The sequence below is a fragment of the Salvia splendens genome, chromosome 5, assembly GCF_004379255.2.
Source record: "Salvia splendens isolate huo1 chromosome 5, SspV2, whole genome shotgun sequence".
Classification (NCBI taxonomy): Eukaryota; Viridiplantae; Streptophyta; class Magnoliopsida; order Lamiales; family Lamiaceae; genus Salvia; species Salvia splendens.
Genome location: NC_056036.1, coordinates 6,744,625 through 6,761,595, shown reverse-complemented (window position 1 = coordinate 6,761,595; position 16,971 = coordinate 6,744,625). Strand labels below are relative to the sequence as shown.

Sequence of the window (16,971 nt, the reverse complement as noted above, 5' to 3'; positions counted from 1 at the left end):
GGAGGGTGTGCGCGCCTAGAGTGTGTAGCGGAGGGCTCTTCCGCTTGCTCGTCGTTCAGGTCGAATGATTGCGAGCCGCTGCCGCTGCTGTAGTCCCCGGCAATGTTGTGTCTAGTACGCTTCGGCCCAGGAGCTCCAGCCTGCTCTTGCACACAGATGACCTTGAATTCCGGACAGTGCTCGAGAACTTGATACTCCTCTCACATTGTGAACTTCGGTCAGCCCTTCGTGTTGTATTGGCCCATGGACAGTGCCTTCACGGCGGCTTCGCTTCGGCCACTCTCAGCATTGAGCAGGTTGTTTGGTATATGCCCGCGAACCACTTGGTGGTCGGCAGAATTCTAGACCACTTTTTGCGGAGCTGTTCTCCGTCACGCGGTTTGGCGCCTTGAGGTTTGAACTCGTTGTATGCCAACAGGACGCGCTTCCAAAAGCTCCCCTCGGTCTGATCGGTGCCCACTATGGGGTCCGATGTGACAGCATCCCACGCCCTCGCCACAGCAATGGACTCCGCTTTGGTGTAGTGCGTGCCCCGTTTGTGTCCAGCTTCCGGCGCCGCTGCCTCGCTGCCATCGCCGCCGCCACTCCCGACGCGGCTGCCCGAGCCGCCTCCGCTGCCACCGCGACAACCTCTTCCGCCTCCGCCACTGCTTCCACCCGCCATATCCGGTACGCTGGAACTGAGCAGACCCATCATGATATCCAGTGCGTCTTGATCTGCTTCGGTGAAAGGAGATTGGCTGGATTGGAAAGGGGTCTCCGGACACGGCTGGTTAAGCGCGTCGATGTTGGGTCTGTAATCTCCAAACGCCGAGGGACTCAGATTCTGCTGAAAAGGTTGGGACGTGGGAGAAGACCTCCACGGCTGAGATGGAGGAGGAGTTGGACTCGATGCCCACGGCAGGGAGATGACTCCAACTCCACAGCTGGGACGGAAAGCCGCCATATCCCGACAGCTGAGAAGGATAGCCGCCATATCCTGACGGCTGAGAAGGATAGCCACCATATCCCGACGGCTGTAAAGGATTGCCGCCATATCCCGATTCGTGCGAGCAAGGTGATTCGTCGTCTCCATCGTGCATTTTTAGAGAGTGAAAGTGTAGATAGTGAATGAATGGAGAGTGTGTGAAAAAGGGTGTAAAATGGGTGGTGGAAGAGTGGTATTTATAGGGTTAATTTTTGAAAAAAATAATAAAAAATCGGAAGGGGGCGCCCGACGCGCATATCGTCGCGCACTACAGGCGCGGCGATGGCCTACCGGCGCGTCCTCGCACATTTCTCGCCGAATGCCCGTCCGCCCCGTTTTTTTCGTCCGCCGCGGGGCGGACGTCCCACGCACTATAGACCACCCCGCCGTCGCCCCCGCTGTGGCTATAGCCGCGCCGGTATTATAGTGGACACTCTAACTTGTACTCCCTCCGTCCCACTAAAGATGACCCACTTTCCTTTTTGGTTTGTCCCATCCAGTATGACCCATTACTATAAATCTTTATCTCTACTTTATTTCATTTCCCTTACTTTACTCTCTCCACTTAACACACAAAATAAAACTGCATAAAACTCCGTGCCGTCCAAGGAAGAGGTTATCTTTCTTGGGACGGAGGGAGTATTTACTTCTAATTTTGCACCATAAGTTATAAATTGTTTCATCCTTTTAGTTATATGAATTTAATAAAATAAAATACATGAAATAATATATATTACTCGTATATTTTGTTTTTAGAATTTACTCATTACATTAGACAGATCAGGACTTAATATAAAAATAAATAGTTTTCAGGTCATTTACCTATTATTATTAGCTACCTTTATACTTAATATAATTATTTATACATGTAAAATGGTAAAATAATACTATAAGAATGAAATTGCATAATCAATCATAATCTCTTTTTTTTCATAATCATAATCTCGCAAATCACTGCATGCTATTTGACAAGAAAAAAATAAAATAAGAAATTTAAGTTATCATTACAAACAAAATATATTAACCATAATGAAACCATAAATAAAATTCAGTAGCTTTACGTTAACTATGTGAAATTATGAATGATTATATAGTTTAATTCTTAATTATATTAATTTAGCATTTCATATTTGTGAATAGGGTTGTGATCAATTGTGATTTTTTAGCCTAATTGAGAATTGAGATGCATTACCAGCCACTAATTTTTATTAAATGAGTGGTCCAGAATTTACCACATAGAATATATTTTTAGATTAATTAATTATTAAAGGGAAGAATGGTATTTTTTTAATTTTATTTTTTAATTTTTAAAATTTTTTTTATCAACTACATATACAATTCATATCAACTATACATATAATGTCAACTACATATATAATTCATGTCAACTACACATGTAATGTCAACTATAAGTTGTTAACATTTGATGTGCAGACTATTGACATTTGATGTGCAGGTTATTGACGATAATACCCCTGAGTTGACATAATCTACTTGCAGTTGACATTTTGAAAATGTTGTGAATGAGTAGCTGAAAATGCATCTCAATTATCAATTAAGCTAAGAAATCTAACCTAGGACCTATTTGAATAACTATATTAGTATTAAATTATGGAAATCGATCGGGACCCAAAAAATAAAATCCTAAAAATATCAATAGCAATTCTTGGCCCACTACTACGGGTCCATACTCAGGCCCAACAGATCACACCCTACACATTCCATTGGCCTAACAACGGCGTCGTTTTAGGGAAGGGGCATAACCGTCAATAAACGATGGATTACATTCTCAATCCAAACCCCTAAAAATAGAGAGGCTTTGCAGCGTCTAAACTCTTTACCTCTCTCTTACACACACCACCACCACGTTCTCTCTCTCTCTCTCTACAACTCCGCGGCGTAGATCCGAGGAGTTTTGGCTCTTCGTCGCCGCAAAAATCAACATCTAAATCACCGACTCTCTCTTCAGATCTCTTTTTTTCATTCAGGTAACTTCATTGTTTCTCTCTTTGAAAAAGCTCGCTTGTTGTTCGTGGTTATGTATTCGTCGGATTAGGTTGATGTTGAGCTGCCTCAATTGTTTTGATCAGGATGGATTGCTTTTTTTTTAAATTTTACCTTTTGTTTTCCCCTTATCTGAATCGCTTGTGTTTTTATTTGGAAGATCTGTTTGTTTGAAGAATTTTATTTAATTTTCTGAGATTTTGTTTCTCTGACAAGCTTGTATTCGCATCCTGCTCGTGTTATCTTCCTTCTGAAGAACCACTAATTTCCTTATTGACCTCGGAGTGAGAATTGAACTGAAATCTTGTGCTTTCTTTGAAAAATTTGCCTTTCGAGATACGTAACTTTTGAAGATTCGTTTTTAGCTTATTTTGTATGCGTTCTTTTTTTCCTGGCTCGATCTTGTACTGCTACTGCATGGTTAAACCCGTAAGCTGCATTGAATTCAGTTTAATTCGGTAAACTGGAGGAGATTTCGTCCTCTACCTATTTTTTGATGTATTTGGAATCGTTGAACATTGTAGTTGAGTGCAATCTTATGTGGATGTTTGTTACTGATACTATTCTTTCCCCAACCAGACACGAGTCATCTCTTGGTGTTATCATAATTCAAAGAGTGTGATTTGTGATGTTTTATTTCTGCTTCTTTGTTAGTTTAGAACCAGAATAGTTTTTAGTGTCGTAGTTGTTTAGGATTGATTTAGTTGTATTCACTCTAGTAGCTGGTGTTAAGGGTAGAAGTTATTATTATTATTATTATTATTATTATTATTATTATTAAGTTGTGTTTTTTCTAATTAAAGCGTGCACCTTGGTTTCCATTTATAATATTGTTATCTACATTAATGGCACAATTATTATTCGCTTACTTATGTTAGTCTTTTCTTGCAGTCATGGCTGGATTAGCCTCCGAAGGTTCTCAATTTGATGCTCGCCAGTTTGATACAAAGATGAACGAGCTGTTAGTTTTCTGATTCACATGCTTCCATTTTGTTGTCTAGTAACTGCACAAAGAAGTTACTAGCACGACTATTTTTTGTTACTCCTTGTTTCCTTTACCCACTGTAATAAATGGTTACAGACTTGGAGCTGAAGGCGGCGAGGAATTCTTCACAAGCTACGATGAGGTCTACGACAGTTTTGATGCCATGGGCTTGCAGGAAAATCTTCTGAGAGGCATCTATGCATATGGTACTTGAACAAAATATTTCAAATAAACTTACTATATTGCTTATCAATGTGAATATATAATGTTTATGTAAGATGGAACTAAATTATTGAGATCAATCTCAAATTCTTTTTCTTGGAACTGAGTGATGCAATATGGCATCCTCTCCTCTTTATGTTGTTCTTACTATACAATTCTCTAAAGGTTTTGAGAAGCCGTCTGCAATTCAGCAGAGAGGTATTGTCCCCTTCTGCAAGGGACTTGATGTGATTCAACAAGCCCAATCTGGAACTGGAAAAACTGCAACGTTCTGCTCTGGGATTCTTCAGCAGCTAGACTATAACATTGTTGAATGCCAGGCTCTTGTTCTGGCACCTACTCGTGAGCTTGCCCAGCAAATTGAGAAGGTGATGAGAGCTTTGGGTGACTACCTCGGTGTCAAAGTTCATGCTTGTGTTGGTGGTACCAGTGTGCGTGAAGATCAGCGCATTCTATCCAGTGGAGTTCATGTTGTGGTTGGTACTCCAGGACGTGTCTTTGACATGTTGAGAAGGCAGTCTCTACGCCCTGATTACATTAAAATGTTTGTTTTGGACGAGGCTGATGAAATGCTCTCCAGAGGGTTCAAGGATCAGGTTCTCATTTTTGCCTTTTCTGACTCACCTTCTCATTTGGTTTCTCTGCTCTAATCTAGTCACTGCTCCCACGAAATTAGTTCTTGCTTACACGGTTATACCATATTTCTCACAGTTTCCACTTATTTTGAAGTTTTGCTTCTTATGTTACTAATTTTTTCTAAAACCTGTGATTTGTTCAATCAGATCTATGACATCTTCCAGTTGCTGCCTCCCAAGATTCAAGTTGGTGTGTTCTCCGCTACTATGCCACCAGAGGCACTCGAGATCACAAGGAAATTCATGAACAAGCCAGTTCGTATCCTTGTGAAGCGTGATGAGCTAACCCTAGAGGGTATCAAGCAGTTCTACGTTAATGTGGACAAGGAAGACTGGAAGCTCGAGACCCTATGTGATCTCTACGAGACCCTAGCTATCACCCAAAGTGTCATCTTTGTCAATACGAGGCGCAAGGTTGACTGGCTGACCGACAAGATGCGCAGCCGTGACCATACCGTCTCTGCTACCCATGGTGACATGGACCAGAACACGAGAGACATCATCATGCGGGAGTTCAGATCCGGCTCCTCCCGTGTGCTCATCACCACTGATCTCTTGGCCCGTGGTATCGATGTGCAGCAGGTCTCCCTGGTCATCAACTACGACCTGCCCACCCAGCCGGAGAACTACCTCCACCGTATTGGACGTAGTGGGCGATTCGGGAGGAAGGGTGTCGCTATAAACTTCGTGACCACCGATGACGAGCGCATGCTCTTTGACATTCAAAAGTTCTACAATGTCACTGTGGAGGAGCTCCCAGCCAACGTTGCTGACCTTCTCTAGAGAGAGAGGATTGAGGTGCCAGAGGTTAAATTTTCCCTTATCTTCGTAGGTTAGTTTTAACGTGTAAAAGAGGGAGATTTTAAGTACCATTATTTGGAGAGGACTTCGATCTCCCAACTTTATTGCTGTCCCAAAGCTACAAACATTTTTGGTTTCTGTCTTTCTACTGTAATTGTCAAAAGAATTTGGATGATATTTGGATTTCTTATTTTGGTCTTTTTAAGTTCACCTTTTTCGCTTCGTTTCACTTCTTCCACTATTGTAGGTTATTTATATATATCGGTGGATATATAGTTCCAATGTTTTATTCTTCTTATAAAACTTGTAATCCACTCTAGAAGCTAGAAATTTTGTTTATGAAATAGAAATTTGTTAGATAATTGGTGATATATCACCGACAGCAAAATGTGCTACAAGGGTTGAAATCTTGAAATAGTTTATTTAAATTTTGAATGTTTTAGTCTGCCCTTTTACATATCCATATAGGTGGCGTTCGGTTGCCATGACTAATATCATGAGACTATCCATCTAGGATGACTAATATCATGAGATTATCCATCTAGGATTAAGTTGTGAGGTTATTTTAGTTGGAGGGGAGGCTATGACTAATTATCATGATATATATTTAATCATAAAATTTAATCTTGCCAACCGAACACCCCATAATATATAACAATTGTAGTAGTAGTAGTATTCTTTTATTTCTAAAAAGAAGACTAGGTTTTATTTATGTGTACTAGGAGAGAGGTGTGAATTAATAATTGATTATGCCCATTCCTAGAAACATAAAATAGAGTACTTAATTATCTAGTCAACCAAATCTCTTTCTCCTGAGAGCAACTCCAATGGGCGGATGTCCCACTCGGACATCCACTAAGACATCCCAAAAACACCTCATGCCACGTCACTAGGACTTCCCATCCCACTGCCACGTCACTAGGACATCCCCTGCACAATCCGCCCTTCCCATCGCCCTTCCCATTAGGACTTCCAGCAATAAAAAAAAATCACAATAATGTAATTACGTAAAAACGGAATTATAATTTTGATACGGAATACGGGAAAGCAAAATACGGGCAAAAATACATAGTCATAAAACATAAAAAAAACATAGTTAGAAAAAAAACAAAATACATAGTCATTCAAAAAAAGAAAAATACATAGTCCAATATCCCCGGCTCACTCCGCGCTGTCCTCGTCGCTCGTGCCAGCCCCGTCGTCCCCGCCGCTAATCTCGGCGGCATCATCTCCAATGGGTGGCATCCCCAAATCGCGCCGACATCCATCGATGACATCCTTTAACATCCTCTTGTACACCGGATCGGTCGTGCTATGCCACCTATGCATGGTCCGGACCAAGCTAGTCGTTAACTGCGCGCGAGCGAGTCGGTCGATATCTTCTGGGGGAACAGGGGCCTCCGATTGGACCTCGAACGACCCGCTGCTGCTTCCCCTAGCCCTCCGCTGCGCAGCCTTTTGCCCTCCGCTGATTAAGGTAGCGGGGATACTTCGTCGGCTTCTGGGAGCTCGTGCGAACCAGCACTGCTGCTGTATTCACCAGAAGCGTTGATCTTCGTCCGCTTCGCCCAGCCCGATTCGACTCCCCCACAAAACTTTGGGGAATCCTTCACCACGAGAAAGGCCTCCCACTGATCGAATTGTTTGAACTTCAAGGCTCTGTCGGGGTACTGAGCAAAGGCACGGTTCCGGACATCCTCCTCGGACATATCGCTGCTTGCCTGGCGGAGATTGTTTTGGTAGAGGCCCGCAAATCGACTAAGCTTAGGCCTCAACTGCTCCCACTGTTTCCGGCACTGTTCGGGAACGCGACGCTTCGCCCCAGCCGGTTTGTGTGTGTGGTAGGCTTCAGCGATGCGATACCACAGTCTGTCAATATGTTGGTTGGCACCGACATAGGGATCCTCGACTACTGAAACCCAAGCCTTCGCAAGCGCGACATTTTCCCACGGGCTCCATACCGTCCTCTTTCCCGTGTCATCCTCATCCTCCTCCTCTGCCACCGTTCGCGAGGACGAGCCCGAGGCTTTCCCCTTGCCCTTGCCCTTGCCACGTCCCTTCCCCCTGCCTGGAGTCTCCCTGACTGGAGATAGCCCCAACTCCTCTAAAGAGAAAGTTTCCAAGCTGTTGAACTGAGTCTCCGGAACATAAGTGGAGGGGGTATCAGTAGACAGCATATCGATAACTGGCCGATAGACATCGTCCGCTTGTGTGCCCCTGCCACCCCCTCCCCCCGGCATCATTCCCTTCCATCATCCCCGGCATCATCCCACCCATCCCCATCATATTTGGGGTCATGCCCCCCATCCCCATCCCCGGCATCATCATATTTGGGGTCATGCCCCCCATCCCCATCTCCATCCCCGGCATCATCATATTTGGGGTCATGCCCCCTATCCCCATCCCCGACATCATCATATTTGGGGTCATGCCCCCCATCCCCGCAGCCCTGGGCATCATACCACCCATCCCACCCATCCAATTGTACATATAAGGGGACATCATCCTACCCATTCCACCCATCCCCGACATTGTCGGAACTGTTGTCGCATTTCCGCTAATGTTTCCCTCCAGGTCGATGGGAAACGCCGGAGTCTGCGACTCGCTCGTGACAGGGGAGTTCCTATCGTTCTCCATTAAGTAGAAATGAAATTTGTAGTAAAAGAAGAGAGAAACTTGTTAACACCAGTGGTGCGAATGAAATGAAGTTCAACGAGCCGTATATATAGAGTTAAAAAAAATAATAATTACCGGACGTCCGACCCGGACATCCGACCCACTCCACAATGGCGGACGTCCGCCCGCCCGTCGCCCGCACGTCCGAGGACACCCGACGTCCTCACGGGACGTCCGTATCCGACCTTCGACGCCACAATGGCGGACGTCCCGGTCGCCCGTCGCGGACGTCCGGTCGGACGTCCGCAATTGGAGATGCTCTAAGTCGGACGTCCGCAATTGGAGATGCTCTAAGTCGCTTGTTCCTTTCCTGCGTTGGAATTATTAGCCTGTTCGAAAAGTTACTTCAATCCCAGTTGTGCTCAAAGTCTCAATAGAGGAGGAGAGAGAGTGTGCTGTGTGGAATAGCACAATATTTAATTAAAAAAATTAATATTTTAATTATTATTTATAAATTATACTAGTATATTGTGCTGTGTGGAATAGTACATCCTGTCTTGCTTTGAGCACAAAAGTGGAACCAAACCCTTAAATTACTCCATGCTACTTAATTATTGCACAACTTTTTTACAATTGCTTGGTGGTCACTACAAATTGTGACTTGTGAGCGGATGAGAAACCAACTCCAGACACATGTTGTGATCCCAAATAGTATATTCAACATGAAGATAGTATTTCATAAACTTTTTTATTCTTTTATTTTGGAACATTTTATTAATTGAGGAAAAACTATTATCCAAAACAAACATTTACATCTACTTAATTAATCTCACTACCCATACAATCGTAACTCGATTTTTTTTTAAATTAACTCGGCGCAGGTGAATTTGAGCCCACGTCGTACTTCCCTGAATCCAAAGCGTAATTAGCTGTCTAAATTAGACACTAATCCAAAACAAACAGTACTACTATTAATTACTCCCTATTTTTTTTAAATCAAAACACGAAATACAATTCAAAATGCCAAAATATAAAATGGGAAATCGTGTTTATTAGAAATAGGGGAGCTAGGATCGTTACCAAGTCGATGCGGGACAAGAATTATGAATTTTAACACGCCGCCGCTTTGATACCATATTAGAATGAGTCACTCATCCCTTAAAAGGCCTTATAAGGGGATGGTTATCCACACTTATATAAGTGAGCTAGGATCGTTACCAAACCGATGTGGGACAAGAATTATGAATTTTAATAGTGTTTAACTTGCCTAACCATAATTCCTCCTTTAAAAACTACAGCTCCAGATATAAAAACTCACAAACAACTCAACAACAACAAAAACAAAATAAGTCAATGGCGAATTACAGATCAAACGATTCCGACATGCAAATAGAGCCTTATTACGGACCCACCGGCGGCGATTTCCGGTCTTACAGCACTTCATCCTCCGCCGTGACTCCATACTACCAGACGCCGCCACAGAAGCTGAAGAAGGAGAAAAGGTCTTGGAGTTTTAACGATGCAGAGGAAGAAGAGGATCGTCAGCTATAAGACTTATACTGTTCAAGCCAAGCTTAAAGGCTCTTTTTCGAGGAGTTTTCGATGTAATTTATCACTTTTCATTTCTCTCCTTCCCCTTTTTTTCCCATGTTTTTTGTTTTTGTCAGTCTGTTTCGTGGAGTGTTATTGTCCGAAACCGAAACCGAAACTAAACTGAGCATGAGAGAGAGCGGCCTTTTAATTTGTATAAAGTGAAATATGTAATCAAGAAGAATTATTGAGGGCATGGAGATGAAACGTCTTACTAATTCAGTTGTGTTTCATTTTCGAGTCTTACAATTCATTAAATGTGTACGAGTGAAATGTGCGATCATTTTGATGAAGGTTGAGAATAGTTGTTAATGTGATGAAAATTAGTTTGGAACCAGTATATTTCAAGTTGGCATAAGCATTATTGAATTTAAATCATTTGCATCTTGTGTAGTTGTGGTTTTTGTTATTATCATACTTCCAAAGTTTCATTGTTGATTTCTTTGGCATGTATATTGAATCATCAATCTTGGGATTAGACATAGTGATAAAATCTATGAGTTCCATCCTAAAATCAATTGGTAATAAGAGGAGGGGTCCATGAGACTTATATAGTGATTTCAGAACTTTATACACCGATGTGGGACAGTTATTAGTTTCAATTGCCAACACAGAGAATTAATTTGGTATACCGGTTCTAGTTGAAGAAAAAGCAATGTAACTCTATCATTATATTATCCTACCTATAACACTCGGTCATTTAAAAACAAAAAGCAATCTTTAGAAACAAAAGCTATGATGATGAGCAGAGGCAAGGTGAGGTCAGTGGTGAAGGCTCTCGGCCTGAAGAAGGCCTTCTCGAATCTGTGAGGCGACGTCCTTGACAGCACCGGGTCCATGTGGAACAAACACGGCACTGGATTTGGAGGACGCCCCGATCTCCTTCATCGTGTCAAAGTACTGAGTCATAAGAACCATGTCCATCACGTCCTTTGCTGAAGTCCCAGGCACGTTCTCAGAGAAGGCCAGCACACTGTCTCGTAGCCCATCCACGCGCAATCCCAAGCCCGGACAAGTATTTGGACTCGGCCTCCCCCTCAGCCTTCTTGATTTGCAGAATCTTCTCTGCTTCAGCCTTCTCATTAGTAGCAACCCTCATCCTAGAAGCTGTTTATTTACACACACACGACAAATTTAAATCGAGAGCACTGTGCCAATACAAAGGCGTTGTCTCATTAGGAGTAGCAAACTTGCCTGCATTGATCTCATTCATAGCCTTCTTGACATGAAGGTCAGGCTCTATATCGACGATGAGCGTTTGGACAATCTCGAAGCCATAAGCAGACATCGCCTGAAGAATGCACGTAAAGAGTTTGAATAACGGAATGTAGGAACAGAATAGTGTGATTTGTGAATGAACACATCACCTTTTCGAGTTCTTGCTCCACGGATTTGGCTATCTCGTTCTTCTGCTCGAAAACAGAATCCAATATTTTATTTCATATATACTAATACAATATTATATTATATATCGCATTATTTTATTTTGAAGTGCTATAGTATTATTTTTTGAAAACAGAACGTCTTCTTTCATTTAGAAGTTTTGCTGTAATGTTAGTTTTTAATTTTGATATACAAATACCAAGTTTTTCATTACTATATTTTCAATAAACAAATATCAACTAATTTTAATTTTTGTAGTAATAGATTTTATTTTTGCAACTTTCTTCTTAAACATAATGTATTAAATATTATTTCACCTTTCTACCCATTAAATTTACAGAATCTTACAAATTTCCAAAAATTAAAATTTTAGAAAATAAAAAATCAGAATTAAAATTAAAACATTCTTAAATTAGAACCTTAAACTCAATTAGTATTAATAAGCGGTATGTTTTAATTTGTTACATGATATAGTGAATAGTTTAGAAGTATTCATAATTCAAACATATTTCGTTAATTCAAGCTATCCTTATTTAAGGTATATATACAAAGAAAATTTTAATAAAAAATAAAATACAGTAGTATAAAATTATAACTTAAATCCTATTATGCCAATGCCATAATGTCAAAAAATCATTTCCCATAAATATATTGTCAAGGACTCAAGGGTGTTTCACTCTAAAATTAATATATACTGTACATTATATAATTAGTACTGGTATTTTAAATTTGTAATTATCTTATTCTAGAAAAGAGCTAATGAAGAAGAGTTTTTGTCTAATAAAGTAAACATGCATATAACAAAGTAACACGTTTGAGAACAAGTCATGATAAAACTAGTTAGTATACAGACATCTGCAAGACCTCAATTCTGCACTAAACACTATGGAACTTGCATCAGTTTTACAATAGAAACCCTAGAGAGATCAAGTCCAATGATGATGGAAACGAGCTTGCAACGAACGGAACTGCACTATTCACACCACGTTAGGTTTCCCACAATCAAATATTTACCGGGAAGGCTTCCAGCAGAGGGCGCTAGGTACGTGATTTTCTTGCTGCGTTGGTCACCGATCAAGATATGATTATGCAAATTTCAAAGCATAGTTGCACTAAAAGAAATAGGGTTTTCAGGTCTGTACCTTTCGAAGTTGATATCAGTGACCCAGATGAAGCCAGCAATGTTACTAACAGAGACGAGAAAAAAAAATCAGAAAGAGAATTTCATTCCTCATTTCCAAATCCTATAGTTGCACTGCACTACTTTTGAAGCCTATAAAGTGTTTTAGTTTTCTCCCCTTGCATGAGTGCTCATAGAGATGAGTGATAAACTGAATGACGAGCCAAATTTGATGGAAGTCATAAGTAAGCATCAAGATGCTACTAATAAGGAAATTGGTGTACCTGGACATGATTTCGTCTGGTTCTTTAGCAAACGAGACAGCTAATACAAGATGATGCAAGTCTTGGTTGACACTAACAGGAGCCACTCTTAAGCGATCCGAGACTGGTTCTGCGCCAACTGGCAGAGCAGAGCGTGGGGCTTGGGGTCCACCACCAATACGATAGATTAACAAATCACTGAAATTGGCTGTGTTAGAATGAGGGGAAAGATCATTCGCAGGGCCATAGAAGTACTCCTGCAGTCAGGGGAAAGGGCAACTCAGTAGAGGAACAGAGGGAAAAAAAAGTAACGCTGGTAATGCAGAATTAAATAGCCATGTTATTAGTTTGAAGATGCATACACGTATCCTAGAGCCCCTGGCCTTCTGACGGACTTTTGCATTTCTAGAGACAACACCGCCTGACTTCTGAAGCTTCACCACATCTACATTAGGTTTACTTTTCAAAACATCTCTAAGCATGCTCCAAAGCTTTTCCTGCAGAAATGTTCAAGTTCCAAAGAAAGCAAGAGGAAGCGATATCACAAGTAAGACTTGGGTGTAAAAGGCAAGAACCGCCTTCAGACAGCCAAACAAATAACACGTCCAGGAGTCATGCTCGAATCAGCAAAAAAGAGATACCTGACCCAAAACCAATACAACTGAGGCATTGAACGTATCAATTGCGTGCAGCAGTAACTGCCAAGAGAAGAAAATAATTAGAAAAGATCTGAGGTAACACTTTCCTTAACACATGAAAGGCATATTTGCCATCTGAAAATTTATTAAATTAAATACCTCATAACCAACACCCTCAATCCATCCCATGGTATTAATCACCATGCCTGCAGCTCTAGATTCAACATTTCCAGCAAACTGCCTCTCCAAAACTTGAGCAAGCTCCTTCACCAATACCTTGTACAACTCTACGTTGGCACTGTTAAGCACCAAATCCAAATGAGTAAGGAATAACAATTGAGAAAACGAACTTCTCAAAAAGCAACAAGTGAGTACTAGGAAACTGAGAACCACCAAGCACAGAGGATAGATTCAATTAAAAAAAGGCCAATTTTATTACCTAGGGGTTACATGGCCATGGAAGTAAACTAGAGGCATATCAAGAGGAATTCCCTCCACTGGATCAATAGGAAGCTCAATCGGAGTTGCAGCTATACATCCCGGAATTGTTATAGATCCTTGGCCTATGTCTAAATCTACAAAGGTAGGTTTCCATCCCTGTTTAGCTGCCCAGCTTAGAAGCATTCTTGACAATGTACTCTTTCCAGAATCAGTAGGTCCCACGACAATAACCCTTGGTCCCTGAAGAAACAAGACCACAAGATCAGCTCATACGTGCAATAGAGCAACCTTGACTCAATTGTTCTAGATATCATGGTAAACGGTTAAAGAGACCACTGTCATTGGGTGGTGATTAATATTTCCTTGTAAATTAATACATCTAAACAAATGACATAAGAGCAGAAATTCATGTCATTTAATCACAAAGAACTATGTCTTTAAAGGATCACATTGAGCTGCGCCTTGGACAGATTAGAGCACAATGAAGTAGGGGCAAACCCATTATCTTATCCCCCATGTAACTCATTTACTTATCTCAACTCAACAAGATATTATCCCATTATGTGGAGTCAGCTAACATGGAGGTTCTTCATATCCTCCATGCAATGGAGTATCGACAGATCACTCACAGTTTTACTATGGATTGATGCTCTCTCCATGGTTATGAATGTTAAATGAATATGCAAAATACAGGGCAGGTAACACTTTTCAAAAGCCAAAATGTAAATCATCCCAGAATATATAATAACAACATAAAGAGAAACTAGATGAGTAAAAGAACTCTATTTCCTGTCACACACAATCATGAACATAATGCTACCTGAGAATCATCAGAATCACTGGGTGAACCCTTAGCACGATTTCTTCTAGCATCCAGCACGGCATGCACATTGATATAGCTGATCATGGGCGTCTAATCCACACACAGAGATACAGTTAAATACAACAGCAGTGATGGAGCTAATGTATATAAACATGATAAAATAACAATACCTCATCAGCTGTATAATCAGTTTCAGTAATACCATCAATTTCAATTGTAGCTCCATACCAGGTAAAAACCTGATCCGTTCAACATAACTTTCAATCAGAACTCTCACTCAATAACGGAAATAAAAACAATAATCTGAACATAATCCCTTTCAGCTACACATCTTAATGCAAATGGTCTTCAAATTGGACAAAACACCAATTATTCTCACAAATTATGTTAAAAGTTGAGCATCTGCAATTGAAGAAGAAACTAGTCAAATTGAACATATAAAGCAAAGAGAGGGTTAAGAATCAAGTCTAAATTACTATAATCCAACTCCTCTCAAACGTGTTTGCGTAATAACGGAAATAAATAATCAAAATCACTACTACGTACAGCAAATTTGTGACCGGGAGGAAAAGTGAGGCGAATCTCGGGCGGAATCTCCGTTCCGAATATCTCGGCGGTGCCGGTGAGCAACCGGAGGCGAAGAGGAAAATTGGGACCGACTTCAACTCTCAACTCACATTCTTTGTCCAGCTTCACCTGCCTCACTGTTTCCGAGCTACCTGGTGGCGCGGTCTGAGCAACGGCGGGGCCGCCGTAAGCCATTCAAAGCAGTTTCGATGTTTTGGTTAATAATAGAGATAACAAATTAATCAATTACAGTAATTATTTCACGCTCTTTTAAACACTTAGAGCATCTCCAGTGGTCGGATGTCCCACTCGGACATCCCAAAAACACCTCCTGCCACGTCACTACGACTTCCCATCCCACTGCTACGTCACTAGGACATCCCCTTCACAATCCGCCCTTCCCATCGCCTTTCCCACTAGGACTTCCCGCAATAAAAAAAATCACAAATTCACAAATATACGTAACGGAATTATAATTTTGACACGGAATACGAGAAAATTGCAAAATGCTTCATTAAAAAAAATTAACATAAAAAAAATTACAAAATAAAAAAGAAAAAATTACATAATAAAATTTTTGACTCGGCTCACTCCTAGTCGTTCGTGCCGCCCTCGCCGTCGCCCTCGCCGTCGCCCTCGCCCGTGCCGCCCCCGCCGTCCCCGCCGCTAATCTCGGCGCCATCATCTCCAATGGGTGGCATGCCCAAATCGCGCCGACATCCATCGATGACATCCTTCAACATCCTTTTGTACACAGGATCTGTAGTGCTATGCCACCTATGCATGGTCCGGACCAAGCTAGTCGTTAACTGCGCGCGGGCGAGTCGGTCGATATCTTCTAGGGGAGCAGGGGCCTCCGATTGGACCTCGAACGACCCGCTGCTGCTTCCCCTAGCCCTCCGCTGTGCAGCCTTTTGCCCAACCGGGCGACGACGACGGCGAGAGTCTGATTGAGGTAGCGGGGACACTTCGTCGGCTTCTGGGAGCTCGTGCGAACCAGCACTGCTGCTGTATTCACCAGAAGCGTTGATCTTCGTCCGCTTCGCCCAGCCCGATTCGACTCCCCCACAAAACTTTGGGGAATCCTTCACCACGAGAAAGGCCTCCCACTGATCGAATTGTTTGAACTTCAAGGCTCTGTCGGGATACTGAGCAAAGGCACGGTTCCGGACATCCTCCTCGGACATACCGCTGCTTGCCTGGCGGAGATTGTTTTGGTAGAGGCCCGCAAATCGACTAAGCTTAGGCCTCAACCGCTCCCACTGTTTCCGACACTGTTTGGGAACGCGACGTTTCGCCCCAGCCGGTTTGTGTATGTGGTAGGCTTCAGCGATGCGATACCACAGTCTGTCAATATGTTGGTTGACACCGACATAGGGATCCTCGACTACTGAAACCCAAGCCTTCGCAAGCGCGACATTTTCCCACGGGCTCCATACCGTCCTCTTTCCCGTCTCATCCTCATCCTCCTCCTCTGCCACCGTTCGCGAGGAAGAGCCCGGGGCTTTCCCCTTGCCCTTGCCACGTCCCTTCCCCCTGCCTGGAGTCTCCCTGACTGGAGATAGCCCCAACTCCTCTAAAGAGAAAGTTTCCAAGCTGGTGAACTGAGTCTCCGGAACATAAGTGGAGGGGGTATCAGTCATATCGATAACTGGCCGATAGACATCGTCCGCTTGTGGGCCCCTGCCACCCCCTCCCCCCGGCATCATCCCAGGCATCATCCCACCCATCCCCATCATATTTGGGGTCATGCCCCCCATCGCCATCCCCGGCCACGGCATCATCATATTTGGGGTCATGCCCCCCATCGCCATCCCCGCCATCATCCCTGGCATCATCATATTTGGGGTCATGCCCCCCATCCCCATCCCCGCCATCATCCCTGGCATCATCATATTTGGGGTCATGCCCCCCAT

The 16,971-nt window shown here is 42.5% G+C and overlaps 2 protein-coding genes and 1 pseudogene across 2 annotated transcripts; 1 reads left to right on the top strand and 2 right to left on the bottom strand.

Annotated features, from left to right (window-relative positions):
• Positions 1–2,793: 2,793 nt before the first annotated feature.
• LOC121805106 (eukaryotic initiation factor 4A-2-like) lies at positions 2,794–5,819 on the top strand. Its single transcript, XM_042204893.1, has 5 exons — positions 2,794–2,955; positions 3,863–3,932; positions 4,053–4,162; positions 4,344–4,774; positions 4,961–5,819. Exons 2-5 carry the CDS (start codon positions 3,865–3,867, stop codon positions 5,594–5,596), a joined length of 1,245 nt encoding a protein of 414 aa, XP_042060827.1. The 5' UTR covers positions 2,794–2,955; positions 3,863–3,864; the 3' UTR covers positions 5,597–5,819.
• Positions 5,820–8,580: 2,761 nt separating this feature from the next.
• On the bottom strand, positions 8,581–11,253 carry LOC121803707 (annotated as a pseudogene).
• A 720-nt stretch (positions 11,254–11,973) lies between these two features.
• Positions 11,974–15,281, bottom strand: LOC121805268 (protein CLP1 homolog). Its single transcript, XM_042205067.1, has 10 exons — positions 15,035–15,281; positions 14,659–14,727; positions 14,486–14,578; positions 13,664–13,905; positions 13,384–13,522; positions 13,228–13,284; positions 12,949–13,083; positions 12,608–12,843; positions 12,346–12,390; positions 11,974–12,261 (listed from the first exon to the last, which is right to left on the bottom strand). Exons 1-10 carry the CDS (start codon positions 15,248–15,250, stop codon positions 12,177–12,179), a joined length of 1,317 nt encoding a protein of 438 aa, XP_042061001.1. The 5' UTR covers positions 15,251–15,281; the 3' UTR covers positions 11,974–12,176.
• Between the last annotated feature and the right edge of the window lie 1,690 nt (positions 15,282–16,971).

What these genes read in the sequence shown, in the direction of transcription:
- LOC121805268 (XM_042205067.1), bottom strand. Translation starts at nt 15,250, where the DNA reads ATGGCTTACGGCGGCCCCGCCGTTGCTCAGACCGCGCCACCAGGTAGC. An exon ending in TTGTATTGGTTTTGGGTCAG is followed by an intron (nt 13,084 to 13,227) that starts GTATCTCTTTTT and finishes ACATTTCTGCAG; the next exon opens with GAAAAGCTTTGGAGCATGCT. An exon ending in CCAGACGAAATCATGTCCAG is followed by an intron (nt 12,391 to 12,607) that starts GTACACCAATTT and finishes CGTCTCTGTTAG; the next exon opens with TAACATTGCTGGCTTCATCT.
- LOC121805106 (XM_042204893.1), top strand. Translation starts at nt 3,865, where the DNA reads ATGGCTGGATTAGCCTCCGAAGGTTCTCAATTTGATGCTCGCCAGTTT. An exon ending in GATACAAAGATGAACGAGCT is followed by an intron (nt 3,933 to 4,052) that starts GTTAGTTTTCTG and finishes AAATGGTTACAG; the next exon opens with ACTTGGAGCTGAAGGCGGCG. An exon ending in GAGAGGCATCTATGCATATG is followed by an intron (nt 4,163 to 4,343) that starts GTACTTGAACAA and finishes AATTCTCTAAAG; the next exon opens with GTTTTGAGAAGCCGTCTGCA.